General features: G+C 33.8%; 1 protein-coding gene across 1 annotated transcript; it reads left to right on the top strand.

Moving 5' to 3' along the window:
• The first annotated feature begins 7899 nt into the window (after positions 1-7899).
• On the top strand, positions 7900-19248 carry LUM (lumican). Its single transcript, XM_052001101.1, has 3 exons — positions 7900-8325; positions 12918-13809; positions 18370-19248. The coding sequence occupies exons 2-3, from the start codon at positions 12939-12941 to the stop codon at positions 18522-18524; spliced, it is 1026 nt and encodes a 341-aa protein (XP_051857061.1). The 5' UTR covers positions 7900-8325; positions 12918-12938; the 3' UTR covers positions 18525-19248.
• The last annotated feature ends 979 nt before the right edge of the window (positions 19249-20227 follow it).

Below are 20227 nucleotides of genomic sequence, written 5' to 3'. Positions count from 1 at the left end.
AACACAGAATGTGATGGAGGACCATCTTGAGAACTGATCCATGTCTAGAGCTATAAGGCAATGTAATCTCTCAACTCATTCATATTGTAATTGTTTTAAGAATTAAGAAGGATAAAACACATTTGCTCACAAATAAAATATGTTCAGAGACTAAGAGATGATGAAATAAAGGCTATAATTTCATAGGGCTAATTTGATGAGCTGTCACTCCAAAGGATAAGTGGGTAATGGGTAGGAACAAACAGTTGTCTAAAGAAAATTTGCAAACTATTAACAACCATATGAAAGAATGTTCCAAATTACTAATAAAATTGGAAAACAGAACAGCTCTGAGGTTTACCTCACAAGTAGTAAATTGGCAAAGTTGACAAGACAGTGGAATACTCAATGGTAAAAAGGGCTACAGAAAGATAGCCACAATGATGCCCTTTTTGGTGGAACTATGAATTGGTCCAAAAATTGTGGAGAGAAATCTGAAATCATGACAAGAAAGTGATGAAAATGTCCATATCCCTTGACTTAAAGATTCAGAAGTAATGCTATATTTCAAGAATGTTAATGACAAAAAGTCTCACAAATACCAAATTATATGGGAGGCAAAAGAACTCAGTGTTAAATATTGATGTCATATAAACAAAATATGAACCTTTGTTCTAGGAAGAGTTGGAAATTATTAAAAATGCTACAAATTTCCCAGCTACAACTCAATTCATTCTCTTTTTATTCAATTCAGGCATTTAACTTACTCCTATAAAATTCTCTCTCTCTCTCTTTCTCTCTCTCTCTCTCTCTCTCTCTCTCTCTCTCTCTCTCTCTCTCTTTCTCTCCACCCCCTCTCTTTCTTTTTTTCCTCTTTCTCTTCCCTCTTTTTCAATCTCTATTCTCTGTCTCTGTCTCTTTTTGCTCTTTCTTGATATCTTGATATGATATAAAATCATATAAAATCAACCCCATCTACATACATAAAAAGCATTCAACTTTTGCTTTCATGGAATGAACATAAAAAAAATAGACAACAATGGCTAAATGGTGGTTTAAATTTTGCAAAAGATTTCACACATATTGTCTTATCCCGACAATTTGTGAAGATGGACCTATTGATAATCCCACTTGATAGATGAACAAACTGGGAGTAATTAACTGACTTATCCACACTCATCCTTCCTCTTAATTATTGTCAAGAGTACAAACAACCTCCTTGCAATCTACTTGCTCTATCTCTTTCAACTCTTTATCTATTCAGCTGCTATATTCTATCATTTATATTTTTGTAACATCTTTAATATATCTTCTTCTTACACAATAAACTCCAGTGGCTTTCTACAGCCTCCAGCACCAAATAAAAAATCTTCTGAGAGAGAGAGAGAGAGCATTTCCCCCCCTGTTTTCCTTAATGTTATTGTTTTCCTCCTGAAATTATCTGCAGACTTTCCTGCATAAATCTTGTTTGTATATAGTTGTTTACATGTTTTCTCCTCCATTAAAATAAGGGGACAACAGATCTCCTTAAGATCAAGAACTGTTTTCCTCCTTTTCTTTGTATCCTTAGTGCTTAGAACAATGCCTTGTAAGCTCTTAATAAATGCTAGTTATCTGACTGATTAACCAAATGATGTGGCCACTCTTGATCTTAGAGAAAAAAATAAAGACATATCTTTCCTTTCATTGGAGAAGTTGAAGAGGAATGGGTGAGGAATGATTCATACACTCTCAAATGAGGTTTTTGCTCTGGGTGGTTAGTCATACTTAACTATTTTTTTACATAACAATGGAAGATTCATGAAGGAAGCAGGAAACATAATAGTATATCTGGAAATGACTATTTTATATACATATATATATAATTACTCTTTAAATATTAAAATGCAGTATACAATTATGTGAGTGACCACTGTTTACTGAATCAGATTTCTCCTAGCAGAACAGTAGAGACTTATTGACCTACTTAAACTCAAAATAAATTTCAGATTCATTTTCATTCTAGTTAAGATAATTCTATTGTTCAGATGGATGACTCTGAATAAATAAGAGGCAGTTCAACTGTTTTGCCTTATTTGAAAAATAAGGCCCTACATTATAAGTTGAGGATTAGAAAATTGTGAATTCCTAAGAGTAAGCTAAAATAAAGTGTCACTAGTTTTATTAGTTTATTAATTAATTGCCTTCTTTTTTTTTTTTTTGCCTTTTATTTTTAGCATCTCAATTCAAATGCAACATTTTCTTATAGAATGGGAAGAATTCCTAAGGGGGATATAAGAAATAACAAACAGATTATTGATTAAATCCAGACCTTTGAAGACCTTTGAAGATCAAATTAATTCTTTTTGCATAATAAGAAAATTGGAAGATTTTGTCAATAACCCAGATGTGAAAGTCTTTGTAAATCATTCAGTACACCATAGAAATAGTACAAAGTCCATCAGTGATAAAAGGATGCTGAAAGTCAATATTTATCTTCAATTTGTAACTGATAAAATAAGATTTCTCAATACTATTCTTTTACATCATTCCATTTATTCTTACCCAAAGGAAGTTCCAAATTCCTTTTGGCCTAAAGTTAACATTTCTCTTTGAGTCTTCCATCTTCTTGATTTCAAAAAGATTACATACAAACATTGAGGAAGAATGAAATAAATTCTGAGACTTGGATATTATGGAATATGATTGTAATGTAATGGGATATGATTTTCCTTCTTCTTGACCTCTTTGAAGTCTTTGAATCTATCAGTTATTCCTTTCTCCTTGAAATTCCCTTCTCACAAGGTTTTTGAATTACTACTTTCTCATGGTTCTACTCCATTTTATCTAACCAATTCTGGATTGAACTTCATTATGGTCATGCCCAATGGCTACGATTATATAGAGTACATATGTATCTTTGGGAATGTTGAGTAATGCTAATGGTATAAAAAGATATCAATAAAAATTGAGCAATAGAGTCTATAGAACTCTTTTCTTTATATCCTAATTATAGATTGAAATTGTTTCCCCAGTGACTGCATATTGTCCATTTATCTCAGGCTGTTGCATGACTCAATCTCTGCCAAAGCCTTGTCTTCCAAGCTGAAAAAACTTCTCAAAAGTCATTATATGATAGAGTCAAAGGTAAGGAAGAAAATATATTCAATGCAACAATATACTAGTAGATAATATTAGTCAATAATTTTATATTTACAATCCTTGTTTACACAAGAAACATTTCTTAGACACCTATAGTATTATAGAATGGTGAGTTTGTGAAAAGAAAGATGGAAAGATTAGAAAATATATAGACCCCAAAACCTAATGAAACATATATCTAGATGAGGGCAAGACGTAAACACCAAAAACCATCAACACAATTTGTACAATAAGCAATAAGAGACGTACAAAGCATGGGTGTTCCAGAGGGAAGGTCATTATCAAATCTCTAATATATTTGTTGTTTTCTATTTATGCATAACACAATCCCCTTTTCTGTTTTTAATAACTATCTTAAATTCATTGTTGAAAAGTGAATTAATTTATGTTCTTCCTCACTAAAACTGCCCTTCCTCCAAACTTTCTTATTTCTGGTTTTGTTTTTTGTTTTTTTTTTTTGAGAGATAACTGGGGTTAAGTGACTTGTATAGGGTCACACAGTGTTTAATGTCTGAGAGCAGATTTGAATTCAGATCCTCCTGACTTCAGGACCAGTATACTATCTAGCTGTGCCTAAACTTCCTTCTTTCTGTTGAGAGTACCACCCATGGAATCTTCAGAGGAAACTGCCTAGATTTTTTCAAACCAAAGGAAAAAGTAGAAATATAAAGAGCTCACCAGTTATCTCCTGAAAGAAACCCCCAAATGAAAGCCCCAGGAACATCTTACCCAAAATCCAGAGCTTCCGGGTCAAAGAAAAAATTACTGCAAGCAGTCAGAAAGAATGAATTCAAATACTGAGAAGACACACTTAGAATACACATGATTTCATGGTCACCATTACAAAGGAATGGAAAGCTTGAATGGAGAAAGAGATTTCATTGAACAGAGAAATTGGAGCAAAAGAGGAGAAGGGGAAATAGAGTGAGGGTAGCTTAAGCGTGTGTATGTGTATGTGTAGGGGAGATGAGTCCTAAGTGAAAAAATAAAACTTCTAACTAACCATGAGCAAAACTATTTATAATTTGAGGGGGCAAAGAATTGTATCTGAGAGAGTGTCTGTCATTTGAGGAAAGACTGAACAAGTTACAGCATATGGATGTGCTATAAGAAATGATGAAGGGAATGATATCAGCCAAACCTGGGGAGACTTCTATGAACTGATACAGAGTGAACAGAAGCAAAAGAACAATTTATACAATGATAGCAACATTATAAAGACAAAATGACTTTGAAAGACTTTGGAACTCTAATCAGAGTAATGGCTCATCAAGATTCCAAAAAATAACAACATGCTACCCACCTACTGATGGAGAGAAGATGTGAGAGTATAGAATGATATGTGTGTGTGTATAGATGTACACACACACACATATGCACACATATATGTATTTTATTTTTTCCTTTAAAATATGGGTAATGGAGGCAAAAAGAGAGAGAGAGAGAGAGAGAGAGAGAGAGAGAGAGAGAGAGAGAGAGAGAGAGAGAGAACCACCCATGTTGCTTGGAACTCTGACTTATAATCTTAGAGTTATTCTAAAAGAGATTACTTTCCCTCTCTATTATTTCTAATCAAATAAAAGCCCTTGATGTTACTTCTAAAATATCTCTCATAACCATCTTCTTTCTATTTATATAGGTAATACCATAGTTTAGGACTTTAAGATCTCTTTCTTAAATTACAACTATCTCTTTCATATTGCAGGGTTAGGGTGTAGTGCCCAATGCCCCCACAGTCTGGAAAATTTATATAAAATTTTTGGCCTTCCCTTTGTACCAAAGAAGAAGTTAGAATTATTATTTTATTAAAACTAAAATATGTTGATATTACATAGTACTATATAGATATATTATGCCTTTCTGTGTTTCTAAATTCTTTTCTGTATCATATGTCAACTTTCATATGTTGTCTGTGAATTCCACAAAACTCCTCCAAAATTCTCATTTAATTTCCTATGCTGATCTGCAATATATCAAAACTACAATGGGGAAAGTTATGATATGAAAGGGATAACTCTATTGAGAAAACTTCCAAAGTGATCTTCCTGTTTCCTACTTTTCTTTTATAATTTTTCTTCCATTCAAATGTCAAAATAAATTTCCTTAAATAAAAATCTAACCATACCATAAACTATTTAAAATTGTAAGTGAATGGATCAAGGGAAGAATAAAGAGTCATTTTCTAATAGAATATGGAAAAGAAAAGAGGAAGGCAGGAAAGAATGGAATAGAGGGATTGAGGAAAGGAAGGCTAGAAGAAAGAAGGAATGAGGGAAAGAAAGAGGAGGCAGAAATAAAGTAAGTAAAGGAAGAAGGGAAGAGGATATGGGAGAAGACTGGAGAAAGGAAGGGAGAAAAAGAAAGGAAAGGAAAAAGAGGGATGGAAGAGGGGAAGAATAAGGGAGGAAAGGAAGAAGGAAGGGAGAAAAAAAGAAGTACAAAAGGAAAGGAGGGAGGAAGAGGAAAAAGCAAGAAAAGAAGGATGGAAGGAATGAAGGAAGAAAGGAAGAAAGAGAAGGAGGTAGGAAGAAAGGAAAAAAAAAGAATCAAATAAAAAAGCAAAGAAGTGTTCTAGAATGTGCTCCTTTTTCATCTCTGACATCTGTGTCTCTATTGTCCTTCAAGCTTAAGTACTATCTCATTCATTATGTCTTCCTTGATATTCCTAAGTACTGTATTTAGAACAAAAGAATCTAAGTTGCCCTCCTTTTTTTCCAGTTACTACTTGAATTGTCTTGGATGAATCATTTAAAATCTTTGGGTTCCACTTTCTTAAACTGGAAAATGAGGAAGTGGGGCTAGATGACATTATATATATTGAGCTAGAAGCTAATATGTGTTGGTAAATATTTAACAACTGGTTTTCTGAGGGGAAAAGTATACATGACATATTTTCAAGTTTATTCTCCATTAACACTTTCTCCACCACTTTAAAGTTTGAAGTCAACAATACAGTAAACCAAACCCTGATTTGTAGCACTTGGTTTTTGAGAGGCTCACACTCAAAATTTGGCATTTGGCTTTCATGAGCCAGCTTGAGCAGATTCCAGTACACCTTTAGATACGAGGGACTTTGGAAGCCATCTAGCCCATCAAAGATCCCTCTTTTATAGATGAAGAAATTGGGGTTCAAAGAGATAAAAAAATTAAGGACGATCAGGAAATATCCATCAGGGTTGAGACTGAACCTTTGTGTGCTGATTTCAAAATCAGTGCTTTTTCAATAATATGATGTCATCAGTCAAAAACCATTTATTCACTATTTACTATATGCTTGGCATTGTGAAGCATTAGTAACACAGGGAAACACATGGTTCCTACCTATAAGTAGTTCCTACTGTAATGATCATGTAGACAACCAGGTACACACAAGAATATGGGTATAAGCTCATGTGTAAGTGGGAGTAGGGGACTCTAGGAAAAAACTATTACAGAAAATTGTATTTGAACTGAATCCTAAAAGAAATAGGGAAAGTCAACAACTTCCTTTGATTTCTAAATCTATGATCTTATGATCATCAACTTCCCCTATATTCTATTCATTTATTTCAACTTTTTAAGATCATTCCATTACTGTTGCTTCTGTTTGGCAAGAGGATGTGGAGTATAACTATCTCTGAAGCTATATAATGATTGTCAACAATCAATGGGAAACTATGAAGGAAGAGTAAAAGATATCATCAGGGAAACATGTTAAGAAGAGAAGATGAGCTTGGTAATATTGCAAGAATGGATATTATATATATATATATATTATATATATATATATGGCAAACGAATCAAGCGGATCTCCAATATATGGGTTTTTTGACAAACTTTTGGGAATTCATAGGCAAGAGTTATATATATATATATATATATATATATATATATATATATATACATATACACATATGTGTATATATATACACACACACAGAGATGTATGTATGCATATATATATGTATATATATATATATATAGAGAGAGAGAGAGAGAGAGAGAGAGAAAGAGAGAGAGAGAGAGAGAGAGAGAGAGATGTATATATATGTGTGTGTGTGTGTGTGTGTGTGTGTGTGTATGAAGGGCAAGCATAGAACCATAAATTTAGATTTTAAAGGGACCTCCTGGATCATCAAATCCTCTTTTTCAATTGAGGAACTGAAGCCTAGAGACATTCAGTGATTTGCCCAGGGTCACATAGATAGTGGGCATTTGTGGTTGAATTTGAACCTGGGACTTACTAACTCCAAGCCCAATATCACTATCTGCTTTCCACCACATCTTGTTCCAGCATGGATTTGTTAAAATTCGCCTAGTTGAAGAGAATAAGAAAATTGATGGCCATTCTATTTGATTAACTATTTCAATATATCCAAATATTTTGGTTACTCCCCGATATGTTATCATTGGTCCTCTTCAAAATCAAAGGATAAAGAACAATTAAAATTTAACATGTACTTAAATACTCAAATTCTGTTCACATTAGATCCTCCTTGATAGAATGAAAGTTCCTTGAGGGAACTTGATGATTTATTTTTTTTTTTTTTATCTTCTGTACACAGTGTCTTGCACATAATGAATATTTGTCAAATTCAATTGACTTGAACTGGATCAAATTAAATTGACCTGTGCTTTCTGTATCTTAAAGAGATCCTAGAGTGCCTTTAATTTGAGTTATTTTGTTTTTGTTGAAGACACACAATTATTCTGCCATTGACGTGGTGGAAATCCAAACTAAGCAGTGAGAATGAGTCAGGCAGCTGATAAAAAAAAAAAAAAAAGAATGAAGTCGGACAGGGAAATTTCTGGCTGCAATTGAAATATCCACGTTTTGACTTGCATACCTTCTGCAAAAAAGTAGAGACTGTCTGTAATCTGTGTTCATTTCAATGCATATCTCTTCTCCATTCCATAGGGAGACCAGCTGGGCTGTCCTTGGATAAGGGGCCCACCTGCACTTCATTAAGGATCAGGACTTGCTCCTTCCACACCAGAGGCTCAACCACGATGACATAACTCCATTCAGAGGACGGCCTGACTGGGCTGGTGTTCCCCACCACACACACACACACACACACACACACACACACACACACAGCTCTTGTATCACCAAGAATCTGGCAGTCAGTTCTGTACTGACACAGTTCACGGCGTGTATTGGGTGATCCTGATCCTTATTGCGTCTGGTCTGGGAATTGAAGACAGCAGCTTCAAGGCAGTAAGGTAAGCCCTGTTGAGTATTTTAACTCTGAGAGAGGGAGAGAGAAGAAGAGAGAGAGAGAGAGAGAGAGAGAGAGAGAGAGAGAGAGAGAGAGAGAGAGAGAGAGAGAGAGAGAGAGAGAGAGAGACCTGGATAGTTGGTTAGAGTTTTGTCCCAAGAACAGAAAAAAAATGTCCCAGCAACTTTGCCAGTAAGAGTGAGAACAGCAAATCAAGATTTTGTCTAGTTGCTTTCATATTTTGTGGAAAATACCTTCCATGTTTTATGAGTGAGAGAAGAACTATACACAGCATTTTCTGTTTTATTGGGGAAGGGTACTTTTAAGAAACAACTTTATGGTTGGAAAGAGGGGATGGTGATATTAAACAGGATCCAGAGCACATTACTGGAATTTAGATTTCTTTACCTCCACATTATTTTCACTGGAATCACTTTTAATTAAGGCAGATGATATTTAAAACAAAGTTCCTAATAATTTTAAATGAATTCATTACTATTACAAATTTATACTGAAAAACTTTAGTGCAGGATACAGAAATATGAGCTTTTCCATAAACTCTCCATTGGATAAATTACCTTAGAATCATAAAATAACAGATAAAAAGTTGGAAGAGACATCAGAAGCCATCCAGTCTAAACTTCTCATTTTGCAGTTGAGGAAACTGAGTCACAAAAAGATTACATGTGTGAGATCACACTCTGAGATGGAATTCCCTTGAATCCACATCTGGTGACCCATTCACTATTTTACTCTGCCCTCATTGATTTTCATAATGCTTTGAGGATGTGATTCCTGGGTTATTTCTGAAAACAATATTTGTAGAAACCAGAGAAGAAATTATGGCCTTATGCTTCTATGGACTTAGAGTTTCAACTTTTGCAAAGGATTTTACAGGATTATTTCATATGATGGTGGTTGGTTCTAGCCCTTTTTCTTTCCCTCCCCCATAATATGTGTTTTTTTTGTAGTCAACAAACATTTTGGTAAAAAATTAAGAAAAACAAAAGGATTACCGATATCTGTCTCCATAGAATATCCATTAAAGGTGCAAAGTCATGTTTGGTTTCTATTTATTCCTTCAGTTTCCACCAAAAAATATGAAAGCACTTTTCTTTCCTCTCTTGAATTATAATAGAAATAATTTCTGCACTGAGAATTAGTTAAAGGCTATAAAGGCTATAAATATCTTACTGATCAATAAAGACATATCTTTTTGATGCAGATTGATTAAAAAATATGTCTATGTGAAATGAATTTTTTTTTGTTGGGGAGGGGAACATGGAGATATCACATTGGGTAATTTTGTTGCAATGCTACGTAACTACTGTTTTAGCCAAGTTTAGTCAGCAAGCACAATCTGCTATTTAGTATCTACATTCAGAATATTTCTAATAAGTGGTTGAGCTGTTGTATTTGACTGATAAAGGTATTTCAGTGCTGCAAGTGAAAACAGTACAGATTCATGTTTTCTGTACATCTTAAGTTAATTTAACATGCCTAGAAGAAGGATAGCATTGAATATCATCTTTCCTTCTCACTTTCCACACAGAGAATTTGGGCTTCATCTTATTTTAAAACTGGCTCTGCCAAATGCAGGCTTTCTTCACCCATGACTCCCCATCTTGCAAAGACCCAATTCCAACACATTCCCTAAGGCCTCCATTCATTTTTCATTCTACGTACACTTCTGACCTTTCTGACTTCATTAGGTATGTGAGAGTAGCCACACTGTATAGGAAACTGAATCAAGAACTTAGAAACTTAGTGTGACTCTAAATTTCTTCATTTAACTTTCAAAATTTTCTTACAATTCTATGATTCTGTACTCTTACTTATCTCTATCACAGGCTGGTGAAATATTTCACTTTTTCTCAAGCTTTTTCAGTCTCCAATCCCTCCCCCTGCCATCTATTCTACCCTCATTGTCTCTAAGATTTTATTACATCTCAGAATTTAAAATCATGAGACCTGAAGTGGTCTCAGAACCATCTTGTCTGATCTTTCATTTCATACATAAGAAAATTTAGGTGACTGCCTCAAGGCCACACATTTTGTAAAGATTATAGGACAATATAGCTAAACATAAAAAGAACTTCAGAGGCCATCTAATTCAACCTTCTTTTTTTTACAACTGAGGAAACTGATACACTAAGATATTAAATGTTTTACTTTGGATTATTTAGTAAATGATTAAAGTAGTTTTTCTGAACCCAGGTCTTTCTGACTCTAATTCCAAGACTCTGCATTATTTTTGCTCCTATAATAAAATCCAAATTTTTATTAAATTCCACTTCTATTCTGAGCAACCACCAAATAATGATTCCTACCCATTAAGATCTTGGCAGAATGCCAGTTGAGAAGTTGCAGATGCCTGAGAAAGAGAAGTTTGAATCACAAAGAGATTAGGAATATTGTCAGTTTATCTCTGTGAGTTAAAAGCATGATTTTGATTGGTACACTGTTAAATTCCAACAAACTGATGTGTCTTACTAAGAGTTAATTTGCTGAAGAATTCCATCAGGATGCACCCCAAAATAACTAATACCATCCACAAACACAGCCTCATCTTGCAGGATTCTGCAAAATATTCTTGTCTCTAGCCCCTGACCCTGCAATAATGCTAAACAACTTTTCTCAAAGAAGCAAAATCCCATTAATGATGGGCTTACACTGGTCCCATGACCCTGGTTGTGTTCCAAAATCTCAGTTCTTCCCCAACTGCAGTAGTTCTTCCTGAGGCAATACTAAAATAGTAGATCAGGAAGATTTTTAAATGGTTGTCTTTGTCCTTCATTCTTTTCAATCAATGGCCAGCCATAGTAGTCTGAACTTCAAAGGGTCACTGCAGCTTTGCTGAGGAGTCTTCGTGTACCTGACTGGAAAAGCTTTTCCATGCACAGCCCAGAAGGGGGCACAAGAGCAAACAATATAACTCACTTATTTTCTTCACAAATTATACAATAAAAGTTGGTCATTGAAATAATTTTCTTTCTTTAAGTTATCATAATGATATATTTAGGATTCTTTGTGATAAACAAAAGGGGTTTGAGGATTCTCATAAACATTCCAGACTAAATTTGAAAGGGAAATAATCATATTTTGTGATTTGGGGCAAAAGAGAGGGAATATAACACAGTGAGAGGAGAACCAAGACCTGGATTCAAATCCCATTTCTTCTATTTACTACCTATATGAATATTGGACAAGTCACTCTAAATCTCTGGGTTTCATTTCTTTGTCTATAGAAATCCCTTTACATGATTGCATTTTCTTGAGTCTCCTTTGGTAACAACAATACAAATAATAACTAGCCTTTATTTACTTTTCATATTAAAGTGCTTTTATATTTTTTCTCATTAACTCTGCATAACAATCTAGAAAAGTGGTGACAAATACTGTACACATTTTGACAGATTAAGAAACTAAGTTTTCAAGAAGTTAAATGAGTTGGCTAGAATAAAATTAGTGACTAATGCACTTAGTGATTTGAACTCAGATCTTCTTGACTCCAAGTTTAATTTTCAATCCAATATATTACCCACATGCTTCCAAGTTTCCTTATTTATAAAACAAGAAAGTTAGGTCAGATAATAATATATTGCTATTTATATAGCACTACAATATACAACAGCATTATGTAAATTTATACAGTATTATTATATATAATTCAATCTTATAATATGTTAACAGATAGTATTATACTATGCTTATGTAGCATTATACATATTTATATAGCATTATTATTTATGATATATTAACATCATTTTAAGTTTTACAGAGCACTTTACAAATATTATTTCATTTTTATCTTTACAATAACTCTGCGGGACAAGTATAGTTATGACCCCAGTTTACTTTTGAGGAAAATGAAGCAGATAAAGGCTTAGTAGCTTGCCTAGAGCAACCCAGTTAGTAAGTATCTGAGGGGGAGACTTGAAGTTAAATATTCCTTAGGATGCATCCATTGCTCAAACCGTTGGTATGCCCCCTAGCTACTTTTAAAGATGTATTTTAAGATAATTTTACTTCTATATTCAAGATCCAGTTTTCCTCAATCATTTATCCTCCCTAAATCTCACTTTTGTTCATCTACAAAATAAAAAGGGATGGATGAGGTATCCTCTATGGTCCCTTGCAGTTCTACAGCTATTATCCCAACTCATTTTTCCTCCCTGAATCTCACTTTTATTCATCTGCAAAATAAAGGGGGATGGATGAGATATTCTCTAAAGTACCTTGTAGTTCTACAGCTATTATCCTAAGTCTTTCATCCTCCCTGAATCTCATTTTTTTTCATCTACAAAATAAAGGGGGATGAATGTGATAGCCTCTAAAGTCCCTTGCAGTTTTACAGCTATTATCCTAAGTCATTCATTGTTCCTAAATCTTGCTTTTATTCATCTACAGAATAAAGGGGGATGGATTTGAAATTCTATATCTATTATCCTGTCATTCTTCCTCTCTGGACCTCAGTTTCCTAATCTCTAAAAAAAAAGAGAGATGGATTAGATGGTATATGGGGTCCCTTTCAACCTCTAGATCTCTGATCCTATGATATGATACATAATGGTATTTATTTTGTCCCTCACTTAGGGTCCAGAATACTTCAGGAAGATGTATCTAAATGCATTCCTTCTCATCTTGGCATTGATCAGTGGAATCAACTGTCATGATTACTATGACTTTGATTATCCTTTTGCCATGTACCAGATGTCTTCACCAAACTGCGCCCCAGAGTGTAACTGTCCAATAAATTACCCAACGGCTATGTATTGTGATGAGTTGAAACTAAAAACCATGCCCATCATACCTCCTGGGATCAAGTATCTTTATCTCCGGAACAACATGATTGAGTCCATTGAAGAAAAGGCATTTGAGAATGTGACTGATCTACAGTGGCTCATCCTTGATAACAACCGCTTGGAAAACTCCAAGATCAAGGGGAAAATCTTCTCAAAGTTGAAACAGCTCAAAAAACTACATATAAATCACAACAACTTAACTGAAGTGGTGGGACCCCTTCCCAAATCTCTTGATGACCTGCAACTAGCCTATAACAAAATCACTAAGATCACACCTGGGTACTTTGAGGGTCTCATCAACCTGACCTTTGTCAATCTACAGAACAACCAACTGAAAGAGGATGCAGTCTCAGCAGCTTTTAAAGGCTTGAAGAAACTTGAATATCTTGACTTGAGCTTCAATCAGCTGTCCAAGCTGCCCACTGGACTTCCTATTTCTCTGCTGACACTCTACTTGGACAACAATAAAATCAGCAATATACCTGATGAATATTTCAAGCGGTTCAGTACCCTGCAGTACCTACGGTTGTCTCATAATGAGTTGGCTGATGGTGGAATCCCAGGCAATTCTTTTAATGTCTCCACTCTCATTGAGTTGGATCTCTCCTATAACAAACTGAAGAAAATCCCAGCTGTCAATGAAAACCTTGAAAATTATTATCTTGAGGTCAATGAGATTGATAGTAAGTTCAAATCACATCACACATTTCTCCCTTTCACTTTTCCTTTTCCCCTTAATATTTACTGTTGGTTTTCCCCTAACTTTTTAGTTAGAACTCTAACAAGATTCACATATTATCAACAATGATAACAAATGTCCTAAGAAATCTTGCCCAATGATAAGCTTAAATAAATAATTGAGAAATAAGACTAGAACTCTCCTCCCAGCCTTGGGAGTTATCTCACTCTTACACAAAGCATAGTTTACCCAGAACCACAAGTATCTGGTTCAATGATGCTGATTAAAAATAAAAATTAGGAAAATACTATAACTAAAATTTTCATGCCCACTATTTCCTTGTCATCTAAAGCAAGGGTTTTTACACTGGAATTCAATAGATATCAGGGGATATATAAATCTAAATAGTCAAAAATAATATATTTTCATTGACTCCTAACTAAAATTTATCAGTATTTTAGTGTCTGAGAACAGACTTGAACTTAGGTGCTCCTGACTTCAGGGTTGGTGCTCTATCCACTGAGCCACCTAGCTGGGCTGAAATATTTCTAGGGTATTTTAAAGACTCTGTTAGAATCAAAGAATGGAAGTTTAAAGGAGGCATATTTTGGCTCTATATAATAATCATCTTTGAAAGAGTCGTGAATCTATTATTTCACTGATGTAGAAAACTCTTGATGTGTGAATCAGTTTTGTTCTTGATGTTCTGTCATTTATGACTCTTAATGACCCCATTTGAGGTTTTCTTGGCAAAGATAATAAAGTGGCTTAATATTCTTTTTCCATATCATTTTATAGATGAGCAAACTGAGACAAACAGGGTGAAGTGACTTGCTGAGGGTTACACAGATATATTTCTGAGACAAAATTTGAACTCAAACTCAGGGTTGGTAACTCTAGATCCAACACTTTATACACATAACCACTTACCTGCTATCAGTAAAAATCACCAACTTACATGCAGCTTAAATCTAAGGAAAATTTATTTCTTTATAATTTCATAAATTTAATAGTTTAATTTTTATGATCAGGCTGGGGCACTGATAGAGTTACTTGGCCATGGTGACAATTAATACTTGTCAGAGACAGAATTTGGACTCAACTTCCTTACTTTGACTTCATTGACTTCATCAGTGATGTCAAACTCTGATAAAAATGGGATCCACTAAACTACCTACCCATCAAGATCCCTGCATGCTATGTATTAATTTAGAAAATCACATGTTAACAATATCTATATTCTATTGTATTTTCATTTATTTTTGTTAAGTATAAGAATAGCACCCTTTCTCCCAGAGTCACTTCCAGGATAAAATTAGATATTTGCAAAGCTCTTTGCAAACTTTAAAGGCCTAAATAAATTCTATCTACCTATCTATTTTTCTATCTGTCTGTCCATCTATCATATCATATAATATCATATCATATCTCTATCTATCTTTGTTGTTTTGTTAATGTTATTAGCTTTGAGAAGCTTAAAGGTGATGTGGTAGACTAATATGGTTATAATCCTGAATTGGACTGAGATCTAGTTACTCAGACTCACATTTTCAATACTCTAGTATAATGAACCCCAAAATTAGTCCCTATTTCTAGTTCTTCCATCACTTTCCCTCAATTTCTTGATATGTAAAATAATAAATTAGCACTGGAGAACCTTAAGGTCTATCTAAGTAAAAGCATCCTATGATATGTATTTCATCTATGTAAAAAAAAAAGAATATGTTAAGATCTTTATACTATTGATAGGATTGGGAGACCATAATTTTAGCTCTGGAAGAGGTCTTAGTACATATTTTAAAATATTTTTATTTTTCAGATGAGGGGAATGGGTTCTAAAGAAGTTTAATTACCTGTCTAGGGTTATGCAGTTTGTTAAGTATTTGAGATAGGATTCGAACTCAGATTTTCCTACATCTAAGTCTAGTTCTTAATATTTTATATCATATTTCCTCTAAAATGTGATATTGATTTCAAAATGTAATATTTTAGCCTTTATATTAGAAAGTGTGTCAGATTTAGTTAAGAGATTTGGATTGTTTCTGAACTTAGATATTTGCTAGCTATATGACCATAGACAAATCATTTTCCTCCAATGAACCTTAATTCCCCTATTTTTTTTTCTTGTCATCTGGTGAGAACACCTGGTAAAGATTGATAATTCTTTTCTAACTAGGGCAATCAGGTTTTGTGATTTGTTTAAAAAGTGGGGCTTAATCTTAATCAAGATCTTTTTGATTCCAGAGTCAATCCTATATACACTATACCATGATACCTTAATTTTCTATAAAGCTTTACAAGAATTTATGCATGGAATGGAAAAAAAAATCATCTAATCTCTTTTTTTTTCTGTGAAGGGGGAAAATTGACTATCTATTTTACTTATCTGTGAACTGGGAAAATAATATATGAATAGACCATCTATTTTACTTATCTGTGAAATGGCCTCAGTTACTCAACCGTTGTGTGATTCTGGGCAAGTCGCTTAACCCTGTTTGCCTCAATTTTCTCATCCGTAAAAAATGAGCTAGAGAAGGAAATGACAAGCCACTTCAGTATCACTGCCAAGAAAACCCTCAAATGAGATCATAAAGAATGGGACACAATTGAACAACAACAATAAATAAGAGGAGGAATAATAATACTGATGATGGTGGTGGTAGTAGTGGAAATAAAGTAATAATATTAAGCTGAGCAGATAATCCACTTAGAAATATTTGGCCATTTCAACAAATTAAATATACTTGAAAAATGTATACTTTTTTGAAGTTTCTATATCTCAGAACTTTCTCTTGCTATTTTGCTATTCCTTATATCCCAATTTCAATTAATTAAAGTTAGCAACATTTCACTGTGTTATGGAATTTTATTTGGAAACAACCAGCAGCATTGGGTTGTTATTATTTGATTTATTATTATTTGGCCATTATAGGGCTAATTCTACATTACCTCTGGACCACTGTCAAGTCAAGAAAGTGCTGAATATCACAGTTGGCAACCATAATGTCCTCCACAAGTATACCGCAACCTCCATAGGATTAGACCAGATTGCTGCTATACTGCTGAGTTCTGTATCATAGTGCCTCTCATATCTTGAGCCAGGATGGCATGGAAGCCAATTTCAAAAAGTATAGAATGACCACATTTGAATTCTATGGTGGAAAGTGCCCTGATCTAGGATTCAGAATACATAGGTCCAAGTTCTGGTTTTGTTAATTAGCAATAATTAGCAAATTGACACTTTAATGCTCACAAATATTTCTCCTGAAACAACTCTACAAGGTAGGTAGTATACATTATTTTTGTTTGTTTTGTTTAGCTCCTTGTTCCCTCATTTGCCCTTCTAAACCTTGAATTCGTTTACCAGGGATAATAATTTATATGCTCCCTGCTTCATAGACTTATTGAAAGCATCAAATAAGATGATGCATATGAAGAATGTGCTTTATAAATTGAAAACCATGGAACACAGAAAAAATGCTAGAAAGAACCTTGAAGACTATGCAAACTCCCTCATTTTATAAAAGGAGGAGGGAATTAATGTCTTGGAAAGTTAAGTGACTTGTCCAAAGTCACACAGACAGAATGTTGAAAGTGTAAGGTCAGATTGGAACAGAGGTCCTCTGTCTTATGTTTTTCCCTATGCCAAGAGACTCTCCAGCCATACACACACACACACACACACACACGCACACACACACACACACACACTTTTTAATAGCATTATCCCCAAGAAACCCCAACTACAAATCAAAAGCTTTTTTTCAAATTTATGATTGCATCATATCGTTAAATACAGTTTATCCACATAAAGAAGTCATCTAATATTTCATTTTGAGCCACTGTGGTCTCAAAAACCAGATTGTATGAGCAATGGTAAAGAGAACTTAATGAAAGTGATTTTTGACTAAAGAAGGGAAGATCTATACTATTTTTTCCAATAGGTTAGTATCAGAAGTGGGTTCTAAACCAAGTCATTCTGAATCTGGAGCCAAATGTCTATCAATCAATAAACATTTAATTGCCTACTTTGTGGCAAGCATTGTACTACAATGAAAATTACACAAGAAATCTGGAAAAGGTATAATTTCCCTTTTTTATTTTTCAGCACCATCCTGGTAGCTCTTCTGTTTTAATTTTTAAAAATTCATCCATATCTGTGACAGAGGAAAGGAAGTACAGTTTTATGTCTGCTCCATGAATTGTTTTGTTTTGTTTGTTTTACTTGATTTTGTTTTTTTTTTCCCTTTCTGATATAGATTTTTTTCTTTAATATTGTTCTCAAAAGTATGGCATAGTGGAAGGAACACTAAACTGTAAGTCAGAAAATATGAATTCAAAACTCAGTTTCCTATTGTGAAATGAGAATGATGTACCTAGTGGCTTCTTCCAATTGCAGAGCTGCAGTTTATCCCTTAATGCCTTAATTTGGGGAAACGAATATTTTTTTCTTGTTGTTGAAGATTAGTAGCATATTTACTGTATTATAATCATAGGTTGTTCCATTGTTTTCAAAGTCTGTACAAAGCAGGTTTCTAAGTTTCCCTATTTTTTTGTCTTCCAGAATTTGAAGTGAAGAGTTTTTGCAGGATTTTGGGTCCTTTGTCCTATTCCAAGGTAAAACATCTACGACTGGATGGCAACCTCATCAATCGAGCTAAACTGCCATCAGAAATGTATGATTGTCTTCGGGTAGCCAACGAAATCACGCTGAAATGAGATCTTGGCCAATCCCAGAATTCCTTATAAAGTGTTCATACTAGAGATGTCTAAGAATAACACTTTTCAGTTAGGATTTCCAAACAGTCTCCATTTCTTTACTAGCAAATTTACTGATGTTTACTATTAAAATGTTAATATCTGTGGGAAAATGTTTTGTAAACATTATAACTGACTTTTTTTTTAAAGAAATATGATGAAAGGCAGGCCTGCTTCATCACAAACACACACATACATATAGCACTGAGTGCTTTTTGTGAATTTTGTTAATTTTGCAAGTCTCCCAAATATCATGTAATGTCACCCTTTTCAAGTGACAAGGAAACCAGGTGCATTTTGGGATATCAAATATTAACTCAAAAGGCCCAAAGCTTTAACTGTTGAGTCAAAGTAAATCCCTTTCACTAACCTCAATTCAATTTTCTTCTGCATATTAAAGCACCAAAAATGATACTTGTTAAGTCAAAGTTTCCACTAGCAAATACTCATTTTGAAACCTATTTTAATAGGTTTAATAGGTTATTAAAAAATCTAAAACCTTGAGACCAACATGAATGGATGGAAGTATTTTCATTTAAAAAAAAAATTTACATGTGCACTTACGTAGTGAGATTTTTTTCAGTTAGAATGATTATTTCACTGTAAGTCATTTATACATGTTTCTCTTCAATTATTTGCATGCTAAGCTTACTCCTCTAATTAAAAATAAAACATAGCAAAAATATTACTGTGTTGTCAATAGCCTTTTAAAATATATTTTGCTCTTTTAAAGATTTAAATGATGGGTTATGATTCAAAGATAGTTGAAGACTTTCACAGTTTAACAATTTTAATATAAAGTTATCAACTAAATAAATTGTTTCTTTCTTTGTAGTGCCTTTAAATCCAACTTATAACAGTAAGTTATTTAGATATTAAGCATTTCTCCCAGTTTTGTATAATAAGTACATATTTACAATGGCGAGTAATAGAAGATAATTACTTGGTGACCTTTTTTGTTTTTTGTTATTGTCATTTTCAGTCCCATCTGATTTTTTGTGCGTTTCTTAGCAAAGATACTGAAGTAGTTTGTCATTTTTCCTTCTACCTCATTTTACAGATGAGGAAACTGAGATAAACAGGGTTAGATGAGTTGTCTAGGGTCATATAGCTAGTATGTGTCTGAGGCTGGATTTGAATTCTGATCCTCTGGAAAAAAAAAAAAAAAGAGGCTCTGGATTCCAGATCCAGGCTCAATCCACTTCACCACATAGTTGCCTCCACTGTTGCCTTTAACAATTCATTTAACTCTATTTGGCTTCCTCATTGTAAAATTAAGCTACCTTCTAATCCTATGAAATTCTTGAAAAATCACAAAAAACACAGAACTGCTGTCTTTCTCCTAGGTACAGTAGAACTATATATATATATATATTAATTATCAAAGAGATGAGAAAGTCTAGAAAATTTCAGAACATGTGAGAAGAAAAGTCTTTCTGACTTCAGACCTAGCACTTATCCACTTTAAACTTTACTAGATCAGCAAAAGGTTACTGATGATATTTTTAATACAAGATTAATTTGATTAAAATAATGTAGCAAAAAGATTTTTTAGGAAGCTAAGTCTAGAATGAATTAGAGAAGGGGGTAGACTAGATTGTATACACGTAAATGAGTTGGCAAATACTTGCAGCAGTTAAGAAAACTAAGCCATAATGAATGGT

The sequence above is a fragment of the Antechinus flavipes genome, chromosome 5, assembly GCF_016432865.1.
Source record: "Antechinus flavipes isolate AdamAnt ecotype Samford, QLD, Australia chromosome 5, AdamAnt_v2, whole genome shotgun sequence".
NCBI classification, from domain to species: domain Eukaryota; kingdom Metazoa; phylum Chordata; class Mammalia; order Dasyuromorphia; family Dasyuridae; genus Antechinus; species Antechinus flavipes.
This window is presented reverse-complemented; position numbering and strand designations above follow the sequence as displayed.